Source organism: Aythya fuligula, chromosome Z (assembly GCF_009819795.1).
Source record: "Aythya fuligula isolate bAytFul2 chromosome Z, bAytFul2.pri, whole genome shotgun sequence".
Taxonomy (NCBI): domain Eukaryota; kingdom Metazoa; phylum Chordata; class Aves; order Anseriformes; family Anatidae; genus Aythya; species Aythya fuligula.
In genome coordinates this window covers 36,770,140-36,782,489 of record NC_045593.1, presented here as the reverse complement: position 1 = coordinate 36,782,489, position 12,350 = coordinate 36,770,140, and the positions used below count along the sequence as shown (strand labels likewise).

At 38.3% G+C, this 12,350-nt stretch overlaps 1 protein-coding gene across 3 annotated transcripts in view; it reads right to left on the bottom strand.

The window, feature by feature from the left end:
* Positions 1-12,350, bottom strand: part of ADAMTSL1 (ADAMTS like 1) — a 194,545-nt gene that overhangs the window by 40,169 nt on the left and 142,026 nt on the right. For all 3 annotated transcript variants that reach the window (XM_032206478.1, XM_032206480.1, XM_032206481.1), the window contains 3 exons: positions 10,852-11,031; positions 8,647-8,800; positions 6,183-7,323 (listed from right to left, as the gene is read on the bottom strand). In XM_032206478.1, coding sequence (XP_032062369.1) covers positions 6,183-7,323; positions 8,647-8,800; positions 10,852-11,031 — 1,475 coding nt within the window. The remainder of the gene's footprint in view (positions 1-6,182; positions 7,324-8,646; positions 8,801-10,851; positions 11,032-12,350) is intronic.

Below are 12,350 nucleotides of genomic sequence, written 5' to 3'. Positions count from 1 at the left end.
CAATAGGAAGAGCTGACTGTGATCTCAGTGCACTGCCCACAGTTAGATGGGATGAATACAGTCTTAACACTCTGATGTTTCTGTTCATAAACAATTTTTATGGTGGCGTAACTCCATCAGTTCATGTTCATGTATCCTCATTTTCTGCATGGTGTATTTCATTGTTAGTGTTCCTCTCTTAAATTTTTTAGCTGAAACTGATGATAAAACCTAAAGACAAATTATTTTTCTCATCAGAAACTTTCAGCAGCTGTTCTACGTAAAATTCTTAGCTGGGGCTGTCATTGGCCTCCAGGGTGAAAGTAAGGGAGGGGTATGCCTGTCAAACACTTGCTAAAAAAGACTGCTTTCAGATACTGGAATTGATGAGTTCCTTTCCCTCATCCCCTTGACTGAAAACTGTTGTCTCATGGGCTTAAAAGGAGAAGAAGAATTCCTTCAAAACACTGTGGGTGGTAGCTGTCTAAAACAAACCACATTAGGGCCACCCATCAAAATATATTATAGAAAAAGATTGAGCTGAATTTCTTTTTTTGACCCTTTTAAAGTAAGAATAATAATAATTAATAATTAAAGGAGAGAGCTGTCTTACGTCAAAGGAATTTTGCAAGTGCCTAGTAAAATGCATATTTACAAAACAAACATTAATCATCTTTAAATTGCATCTTTGCTTGCATAGCAAAAAAGAAAACAAAAAACCCCACAAAACCAAAGCAAACAACAACAACAAAAAAATCAAAACCGCACCCACACTCAAAAAACAAAAGAAAACAAAAATCCTCTACCCACCAACCACAAAAAGAGTGCTTAGAAGAATCTCTTCCGCACTTCTGAGTTTAAGGTTCTTTTAATTTTTACCACTTAGCAGGGCAGATTTCTAGTTAGCTGCTGCTAACAATGGTAGCACCCAGAAAATTTATTTATTTACAAAACTTCTTTCAGCATGAATCAATATCATGCATAAATTTGTTTTAGCACTGACTTACTCAGTCTCTACATGGAATTCATTAGAGCTTCAGAATTTGGCCCAGTTATACCAGCACATAATAGTTAAAACTATGTGTATACTGCTTGCATGTGTGCTAATACAGTATATGGGCTGATCAGTCAGTCCAACATCAAATATGCATGCACATTAAAAAAAATGCTTTTAGAAATGCTTCAGTCACCTTCAGGTTGAGAAAAGAGCTTTCTTAATATTATAACATGTAAAACACAAAAAATCATAATTTGTTTGCTGTTAATCTTTTTTTTTTTTTTTTTTTTTTTTTTTTTTTCCTTTTTTAGGAATAGGCCAGGTAACTAATTTTAAAAATAAAAATTCCAACATAGATCCATCATCTCACCTTTTCATTTCACCTTTTAATGTCCTTCTCTAGAAAGCAAAAATCCTCTTCTCAATAATTCTATTATTTGTGTGTCACAATTTGGCATAGCTGCTTTTCTTGAAAGTAGATACTTCATTATCCACTTTTGTATAGAAAGATTTTGGCTGGATTCCCTATTTGCTCATAGATTACTATTTTTGCTAGGTTTTGAGTTGCTTGTCAGCAGTGAAAAAAAATACCATCTGTAGTAATTTCTTCTGTCACCAACATGTCTTCAGAATCTCATTTATGGACTTAAAATAATACAGCTTAATGTTTAATCAGCCTCATCTCAGTTACTTCATACTGCATTGTCTCCAAGACACAAATATATTTTACATGACCTAGATCGGTGACTAATTCAGTGACTAATTCAGATTGGTGACTAAACACCTACCACAGACTCTGTAGCATCCACTGTTTAGATTCTGTTTCATGTCTGCTAAGAAAATACATTGCCTTTTTAGAAATGTTGAATTATCAAGTACTGAAGGGTTTCCACTGATGAAAGTCACAGCATACTTGGAAAAAAAAGATATTTCTTGATGGTCTTATCGAATAAAGCATAAAATCCTCAAAAATTTTCATGTTTAAAATTTCTTCCTAGAGAAGTGAGTTTTTTTTGTTGTTGTTGTTAATTAATTAATTAATTAATATTTTTTTTATGAAGCATTTTTCAGCATTTATAGAACTCTCCAGACTTTGGGATGGATATTGGCAGGCTCTGAAACTGTACTCAGAATCCGTGTTGGTATCAACCCAACATTTTAACTTTAGAATAGAATAGGAAAATTGATGTTAAATATGCATTCAAGTTGAACATATAGACACAAGTCAAAGATCTTTTACTTCAACCACAAAGATATTTTCAAATTCTGCAGCTTTTTGTATCATTTAATTTCATTCTACTGATAACTAAAAGCAAACATTTTTGTTAGGCCTGTGTTATATTTTGTTGTAACAGTACACAGACTGAGGCTAAACAAATTCATTTTTTTTGCAAGTAGAGCTACAGAGCAGTAGACATAAATGCTTTTCAGTGGATAACATTGCTCATGGAAATAGGCAATAGAAAGCCATTCATTTCTATGACACCTTTCTATGATGTCCATGGCACGATGACAACATCCAGACAACACCCACAGCAAAGATATGTGAAAGTGACTTTATACCAATATTTGGTAATAGACAATTCAAATAGCCATCACCCAACCTAAACCCAATAGTTTACACTTTAAAAATACAAAGCACCTACAACCAGTCTTGGCATACTTAATAGGGCATAAGTTGGACTGCAGCATGACTCTTTTGACTCCCCTCATTGAAAGCACTGCTCTACCATACTGGTAGAGGAAGGCACATCTGTATTTTATTCCCAGTAAGACAGAGGTGGGGTGGAAAACTGCTTATTCTTTTACTTTTTTTTTTTGTTTTTTTTTTTTAACTTTATTTTATTTTAATTTTTAATTTTAATTAATTTATTTATTTTCATTAAAAGGATGGCAAAGTAAAAAACAAAACAAAACAAAACAAAAAAACACACACACAAAAAAAAAAACACAACAAAAAACAAAAAAAAAACAAACAAACAAAAAAAAAACTGTGGAGCTGAAAGACAGCTCAAGCATACCACACACAGATGACCGTGCAGTTTACAGCAATACACTGGGAGACTACTTAAACCATGGCTTTCATTTACACAGCTGACTGGCAACCAGCAAAAGCATTTTGAACCAAAGCCAGAACATGGCTGTCAAGAACCCAGACAAACATCTGCAAACCAACTTTTATATGCACCATAATTTCTTAGCTTCTATTAACTCCAAAGTTACAGATTCTGAGCATCTCTGAAGCTCAGAGCACTGCTTGTTTCCTTCCCTACCCATCAACCTGGAGGAAGCATGAATGATGAATACAGAAGGAATTTGATAGAGTGAAAATTGCCTCAGCCATTAAGGAAGAGGTGTCAATGACTAATGCTGCTAATCAGCAAATAAAATGCACTTTCCTGAGTTTTTCTGACAGAAAATTTAAGCTAACACAGTTGCTTGATAATTCAGAAATACAGTATATCATTTAAGGCCAAACTGAGTGGAAAAGAAAAGTTGGAAGCCATTATAAAGTAAAAGGTGTATGTATATAATATAAACTAAAATTTCAGAAATTATAAGACTGTTTTATTCTAAACTAAATGAATCTGCTGCTACACCATGACTGCTTATGTGAGTCAAATTTGTAATTTTCTCATGAGCACAGGGGCCAGCATTAACCATACAAGGACTTCATGTAACTTCACTTCCCTTTCAAGGATGCTACAGAAATCATAGTCATTTTAAATAGAGAAAAAATTAATCACTTAAAGGCATAGTGCCAACAGGATGTAACCACTGGCAATGAAAATCTACATATGCAGCTTCTGGGGGGCCAAGAAGATATTTTCACAGGAGTATGGCCAAATAATGATATGATAGGCTCTAGTCTTCATTAAGACTGCATAAGATTTCTATAAGAGATACATTTGTGCTTTTAGTCTCCCCTCCCCCTTCAGAAGTCTCTACTTTTTATGTGAATGCCATGATACATAATAGCCATCACACATAGAAAGAGAGAAAAAAACAAACAAACAAACAAACAAACAAAAAACAAAACAAAACAAACAAACAAAAAAACATAAAACTTGGTACAATAGGGAAAGCAATGATTACAGAATGGTTCAGTTGCCAAAGTGACAAAGTAGTTCACCTAATTGTGTAAGTACACAGAAAGAGTAATGTATCTTCACCAAATCAAGACTTCACTGTCAGTCCACAGGCACCACAATAGAAATTAATTTTTACCTTGACTCTGTGTCTTCTCATTTCCAAAGCTCACCTGCTAACTACAGTCAGATGTCTTAACTGAGGTCACTGTCTTGTGCAGAAAGAGTTGCTAGCAAATCCTTGGACTGTTTTGTTGTAGTATGTCAGTTAACATGTCTGCTTCATCCACAACCTATTCTTATATACCACTTCCTCACAGAACAAGACCAAAGCATAAAATCTGAAGTACACACATGAGAAAAAATGAATGTTATAAACACAGTAATGTATGTGACTGGCATTGAAATAGTCTCTTTTTGTGTACTCTTGCACACATATAAATGGAGTGATCTGTATGTAAAGGCTACCCACAGGAAAAAGGTCATTATTATTGTGGTACATTGAAAGAAGTATTTTGTTACTCAAATTCTCAGGCTACATTTAGGGGCAGACAGCTCCACACAGAGAGTTTGTACAAGTGAGGATGTAACAACTCACATTAGATGACTAATGCTTAGACATCAGTATGTTGAGGTGACTGTGATAGCTCCAATTAGCCACAGAATATGGTTCCACAGTAATAATCATTAAAATGACCAGCATTCATTTTCAAATGAAAGTAGCCAGTTCATTTTATGCCCTTTAGCACAGATACAGCTTCATTAAAATACTAGGTTATCTGTAACCATCCTCAAATTCAAATGATGTTTCCCTGTTGTAGCTTTACCATAGGATATCCTGAGTTGGAATTATCAAGGATCATCAAGTCCAACTCATGGCTCCATGCAGAACTATCTAAAAATTAAACCATGTGCCTGAGAGCATTGTTCAAACACTTCTTGAACTCTGACAGGCTCAGTGCTATGACCTGAGGAGCCTGTTCCAGTACCCGACCCCCCTCTGGGTGCAGAACCTTTCCCTAACACCCAGCCTGACCCTCCCCTGTCCCAGCTCCATGCCATTCCCTCAGGTCCTGTTGCTGACCCCAGAGAGCAGAGCTCAGCGCCTGCCCCTCCGCTCCCCTCCTGAGGGAGCTGCAGGCCACCATGAGGCCTCCCCTCAGCCTCTTCTTTTCTGGTCTGAGCAAACCAAGGGACCTCAGCTGCTCCTCATACGTCTTGTCTTATAGACCCTTCACCATCTTCACTGCCCTCCTGTGGACACTCTCTAATAGTTTAATGTCCTTTTTATGTTCTTAACATGGTTTCCAGCATCTATCAGAACATACATAGGGAATGGTGTTTATAATGCCCACTGAATTTTATCCAGGGGCATTTTTACACAGGGATACATGCGTGGAAGACAGAAGCCTCACTACCTCCACATTCTGATACAATAACCATGTTGGAGAGACCCTGATGGAGCACTGTAAGAAATGCAGTTCATTTCTCATGCAGAAGACTCTTCCCCAGGGAACTATACTGCACACTGCTTGACAGAAAACTAAATTTCATATTTGTTCTCGGGTATCTCTGTGATCAGTCACAAAAGTGTGTATTGACATAATTCCTTTCATGAACATCCCTCTAAATTTGGAACCAGTCTAAAATAGTAAAAGAGAGAGTCACAAACTTGTTCTACCCATTGAATGCATTAACTTTGAAATCTGAAGATAACACAGATATACTCAATCTTTTTATATCTAAACCAGTCTTAACAGAAGAAACCTCCACCTTCAAATAGGGAAATAAACTGAAGCTCCCAGCCTCCAGACATGGAGTGGTCTGTTGACTACATTACGTACGTATCTATTTCAGTACTTTACAACCTCTTCTTTTCATTTACTGAAACAAAAGTAAAGCTTCTCTTTGCCATACCAGAGTGACTCGGCATTCAGACCTTGCTGCAGAGTTGTAGTGCCCTGTTTGCCACTTCACATGTGATAGCTCTACTTTCTGCTGTGAAACCAGACTACAGCAAAATGTGTTTTGGCATATATGGTTGATTGGCCTTAAAGCATGGAAACTGCAGAGTCAAAATGTTAACTGTTTTCTTAAAGTTAAGTAATTTATTTTACCTATCATTGTATTTCACCTCCTCTCCATTCTTAGCCCAGCTGATGGTGGGCTTTGGGTTTCCCACTGCTTCACAGTGAAGCAGCACACTCAGTGTGCCACTGGCTAGGACCACTGTCTGTCCCAGGTGGGTGACAACCTCTGAAGCAGAAAGCTGTTGTGCTGCTGAAATCTTTCGGAGGATGGCAGGCTTTTGATGAGGTCTGCGCAAGCTGTTTGTCATGTCCATGGAAGTGGGAAGAAGTGCTTCAGCAGATGATGTCCTCAGGGAGCTAGTAAATCCAGAAACTCGTCTGTGGAAAGGGTATTCCACAGAAGTTGAGTCAACTCTTCGCCTTGATGCTTTGAGGACAGATTCCTGATGCTCCAAGTGACTCCTAAAAATGTCATGAGCCAGCTGTACAACAAGCTGCTCAGTGTAAATGTCTTTAAGCTCCTCAGGTTGCTGAGATAAATTCCTTATGATATCATCTAAACGTTTCTGCTCTGTGACCATAGTAAATGGCAGGTTATATTCCCGGCTCTGGTCTTCCTCTGAGGATACGTTTCTCTCCATGGATTCCTGGGCTTCCCAGGACTCCAGACTTTCCCCTGGCCAACCCCTGTGCTGTAGCAGCCTTGAGACAATATCATCATACCAGCTGCTAGGGTCAGAAATGTGCCCTCGCTTTTCAGCCTTGCTTCCATTGAAGAGAATCCCATTGACATGTTTCTCCTGTGTTCGCAAGGCTTCATTTAGGCTGGCCTTTCTCATGGACTCTTCCTCCCTAATGACAGCTGGCTGCCCAGGAATGAGCTTCTTGTTGCTTCCTATTAGTTTAATTACAAAACGTTCACGGGATGGCCCCGCTATGCAGGTGTATGTCCCAGTGTCCGAAGGCTTCAGACGATGGATTTTCATGTAACCATAGGGTGCAATAGTGATGTGAGCTGAGGTGATGAGCCTCTTATCATCCTTCTCCCAAGTGATCATCGACTTCCGGAACCTCCTTGTGGGGCAGCGGAGAATAACGGAGGTTTTGGGTAGCAGATATGCATACCCACCCACAATAAAGTGTAGCTTCTTCTGCTTCCTTGTCTGGATGTAAACTTTCTTTACGGCCACAATATGGGGACTTTGCTTATGAGTTGGCCTGTTGTGCCCTGAAATATCATTAATACTATTAGTATGTGGTACCATTATAAAAAACAAGCAGTTTACTTTGGTGCTGGCAGTGTTTGACCCATTAGATGGTAATGGGAGAAATTGGCCACCAGCTGCTGAACGTTAAGCTGGACCAATCACAGTAAAAGGAATAACAAAGCACACTTTAGGAATGCAAAAGTAGTCCTGTCCAGGGTACATACAGGAACCTAAGTGCCAGGAAGACAAACTGTTTGTGAGGGAGAAAAATCCAATGGAAAGGTAGTTCTTGTTGTTAAAGTATTTAAATAAAGACTATTACTTAATAAATACATAAAAAAGAAAAGTGTTTACCATCCCAAACCTCAAATGCAATGTGATCTTGCAGATCACAGCGGTAAGGAGGAGTGAAAACAATGCTAACTCAAGGAATAACATTGAACATAACAAAACTGTCTGGAATAGGCTTAAAAATACAGGGTATATACTATTAAAGTGGAAAATTCCAGTTTCCAGATCTTTGTGACAGGCATTTTTGTTACAAAACACTAAACCAAACAGCACAGGTATACTATTATTGAATACCATGCCACATTTGGCCCTACCTTTGGTTTTGAATATCACATCTTATTTTCTCCCTGACATACCCAACATTTAACAGGTTTTAGAGTTCATAATCTACTCTAAGCTAAAGCTAGGCTGCCGTTCAATCTTTCACATATCCAGCTGTCTTGCTGCAAGCCAGAGAAGGGCATACAGGGGGGCTATTGCTTTTGTGAAAGGCAGCAGAAAATGCATGAAATATCATCATAAAATACATCCAACTTATGTTGCACGGTTCCTTACAAATCCCAAGTTACAGAGAATTCCAAGTGACAAAATGAAAAAAAAAAAAAAACTTTTAAAGTTGATCTTCCGCAAAATTCTTTACCAACCGTTTTCTTTGTAGCTATCCTAGCATAGTGATTGTTTGTAGCTCAGGCTGCTGTCCTATATCTCTAAGTCTCTATGTTCCAGTTGTGAAATTTAGATCTAGATTTGGGTCAGAATTTTGATCCATTTCTTCCAGAAACCAGTAACTCCCTTCTGGCACACTGGATTAGAACCAGTTCCACAGTAAGATTTATAGCTTTTATCCACTGACTTGTCTTATTCCTGAACATAGCATGCTTGCTCAGAGACAGAAAAACAACAGCAGCAGCAGGAAGAGCCGCCACCACTCTGCAATACTGAGCAACCTTTGTGCAAGAGGAGGTTATGGAGCATATGACAGCATGAATTCCTTAGCAGTGGATATTCAAATCCCCTTCCCCCAGACACTCCTAAGTGTCTTTTTCACTTACTTGCACAGGCAGCTAGTGCACAAGGCCTGATCAAGGATGAGAATGGCAAAGGTGGGCACAGTGAGGAATTGATGATGACAGAACCCCCAGTTTTCAGCATCTTTCTGCAAATAGCGTTTCGACTCTGGGTTCCCTCTCCACAAGTCACTGAACACTAGGAACAGAATGAGAAACATTAGAAACAAAGTTTATTAAAAGCAAAGAAGTGCTCTTTGTCCATCACCCTCACCCTTACATCCAACCCCACTTTGCGTACTCATATCACCATATGGGTCAGTTACAGCTTTCAATATATCACAGGGGAAGAAGTCAGAACAGCACTTGGCCATTCAGCTACAGATGATGCAGGCACAGTAGGGAGATGAAATAACAGGTATTTCTATCCTTTGCGGTTTTGAACCTTACTGTCCCCCCTTTTTTCTATCTAGTGGTTTTAATACTAGAACCTTCTTTTAACAGTATACTGCACTATACTGCATAGCTTGTCTTTGCATGTTGTTTCTATTTATTTGTGCCTGTTGGGTTGACAAATTCCTGGTCATAGCCAAGAGCAGACCATGTTGAGTTGCACCTCACAGATGAAATCTGTGAGCAGGAAGTAAGCAGGTATATTTTACATATACACCTTTTATATATATACATGTACTTGTGTAAACAGAATCACAGTAATTGAGGATATGGGCCATTGCACTGGGACACCAATGGTGGCCTGTGAAAGAGCTGGAAAGCAGGCTGATCATTGTAAGGTTGGTAGCTCAGAGACGCACCTGTTGCACTAGATCCCATGTGTACTGCTATAGTGCAGTACACATGCTGGTTGGAGGTGGAGTGAGGGGGAGAAAACAAACTGAGGGTGAAAAGAGCAAAAAGACAGCCTCCAAGTGAGATGGAGAGGGAAGAGTGAAGTCAGATTTGATTTTAAAAAGTGCCAGAATTCAGAAATATGAGTAATATGATGTCAGTTAAACCATGTAGCAACTTGTGAAGGAAGAGAGATTAGGAACAGAGTTGCCACCTTCACTGCCAGAATGGATGTATCCCTTCCAACCCCTACAATTCTGTGACTCTGCGATTCTGTGACAACAACCATTTATTTGAGTGAAATGTGGATAGATCACCACAAGAAGACTGCAGGTAAGACAGCTCTATGAGGTGACAGGTGTTTCCTTTACAATTAAGGTACTTTCTGCCTGCTGGCATGAAGGAGAACCAAGAGAGCAGAGGTAGAGATTGCAAGAGCGGGAATGGTTTTCTTTTTACTGGCAATAAAATATTAAATTGTATTTTCATTAGTGCTGTCATAAACATAAAGAAATTTTTTCTTAAGCCATGTGAGACTGGAAAGGGAGTCTGGGGAATGCTAGAGACTTCAGCAGAATTTGTTTTGCCATTCTTAAATTGAAGGAAGGAAGTAACTAGCTAACATTGCAAAAGCAGTATCCTAGAGTGAGAGAGGCCTGGCATCTGTAACGATATTTAGGTTGGATCTTAGGAAGAACTTCTTTACCAAAAGGGTTGTTAGGCATTGGAACAGGCTGCCCAGGGAAGTGGTGGAGTCACCATCCCTGGAAGTCTTTAAAAGACGTTTAGATGTAGAGCTTAGGGATATGGTTTAGTGGGGACTGTTAGTGTTAGGTCAGAGGCTGGACTCAATGATCTTGAGGTCTCTTCCAACCTAGAAATTCTGTGATTCTGTGATTCTGTGATATGCCTACAGCAGACTGGACTAATTCCTCCTTTCTCTTCTCTGCATCATAGGGAAAGGCTGGAGTGGCCCCCAGCAGGAAAAGATTATTGACAACTGAACTGCCTTCACAATGTCAGACTTTGGAAAAAAAAAAAAAGCATTGAGCCTGGTGGAGTGAATATTACTCCTCGTGGATGCCTTGCATGAACAGAAGCAAAGGCTGTGCATGGACAGAAGCAGGAATTTATTGTTTTGAGCATGGGTTGTGTTTATGCCAGAAGGAAGGTCTTCGTGCTTTGGCTGGATGGAAAACCACATCTGTAGAGGCAACCTCCAGAGACACACATTGAGCTAGTGGTCACATCCCCTACCAGGATGATAAGCACAGATTATAGGACAAAACTGAGCACAGTAAACTTTTTGCAGTCTGAGCACATTTGGCTCCTTCATCCCAAGTGACTGAGAAACTTTGTCACCCAGAACAGCACAATCAATACTTATGCATACAAAGAGCATACCTGTGACCAGTCAGAGAGAAGCCATTCATTGGGACAGTCCTCATTTTTGCAGGCTTGTTGGGTAACTGGCTTCGGAATGGAGCAGAAAGTTTCTGGCAGCTCTAACAAGCTTCCATCTGCCAGACGCTGCTTGCAAAGCGTATCTCGCTTCTGGACACCACCTCCACATGTCTGTGAACACTGTGGGAGATGAGAGTCAGTCAACTTGCATCACATTTGCACCATGGCAAATGACAGCAAAAATTACTTGTGAATTTTGGTAGAAATCAAAGTCTACTTTCAGCCAAGAGGAAAATATAACAAACAAACAAAAACAAACAAACAAACAAAAAAACAAACAAAAAAACAGGGATGTCAAAGCAGACTTTAAAAAATGTCAGAAATATTTTGGGAAGTAGAAGCAACATTTTTTGATAATAATCCAAAAAACAAACAACAAACAAACAAAAAACAAACAACCAACCAAAACAAAACAACAACAACAAAAACACCAAACTTGCTTCAGCATTTTGTTGAAACATTTTGTTTTCAGAAATTTATACAAAAGACATGGAAACAACAATTTATAATTACTGTATGGAGGTTGAAAAGCTGTCCCTTCCTACACCCTACAACTGGAAAATAAGGTACTTGCACATGATGTGGAGGATTTAGGTTTAAGTGTCTGCCTGAGCTTTAACTGTGCTACTGGCAGTGTCAGATAGTATGGAAAAATCTTCACCTGCAGAAAATGATTCAAGATCTTCATTTACAGGATATTATTATGCATATTAGATATCAGCAGCTATGAATTATTTAAATATTTATCCAAATGTAAATATTTATCCAAATTCAGCTTATTAAAAAAGAGTTTGTATTAGTGAGAAAAATGGTGGATATTTGAGTGCAGTAGATAAGAATTTCTCCGGTTGATTGCTTTGTCTTTTCTTCCTTTTGTAATTTTCATATTTCTCTTTTCTGAGCAGCATGAGGTCTATTCCTAGTGCATTTCAAAACTTAACTGTTCAGTCTTGAATTCCTGTCCTTCAAGACTTCTTACAGTATGACATTCCACTGATTTTTAACTCATGTGAAAGCTGCATAACAGCTGCAATCTGCTTTTGGCCCCAACAACTGGTTTATAAGATTAGTATAATAACCCATTAAATAACCTTCTGTATTTATGGCTGTCATGACAGCAGTGTGCTCTCTTTCCAAAAGGTAAGGAGGAAGGTTTATTTGAGTTAAACTAAAACTGGCTGATTAATATCCAGACAACCCACCTCCTCTCTCTCTTTAATGTAAATACTCCCCTCTGTATCTATTTTCTAGCTATGCAGGGCAGGAAATTTTAAACAAGCAGATGAAGTCTCCTGCATCTTTTTTATTTTATTTTATTTTATTTTATTTTATTTTATTTTATTTTATTTTATTTTATTTTATTTTATTTTATTTTATTTTATTTTATTTTATTTTATTTTATTTTATTTTATTTTATTTTATTTTATTTTATTTTAACT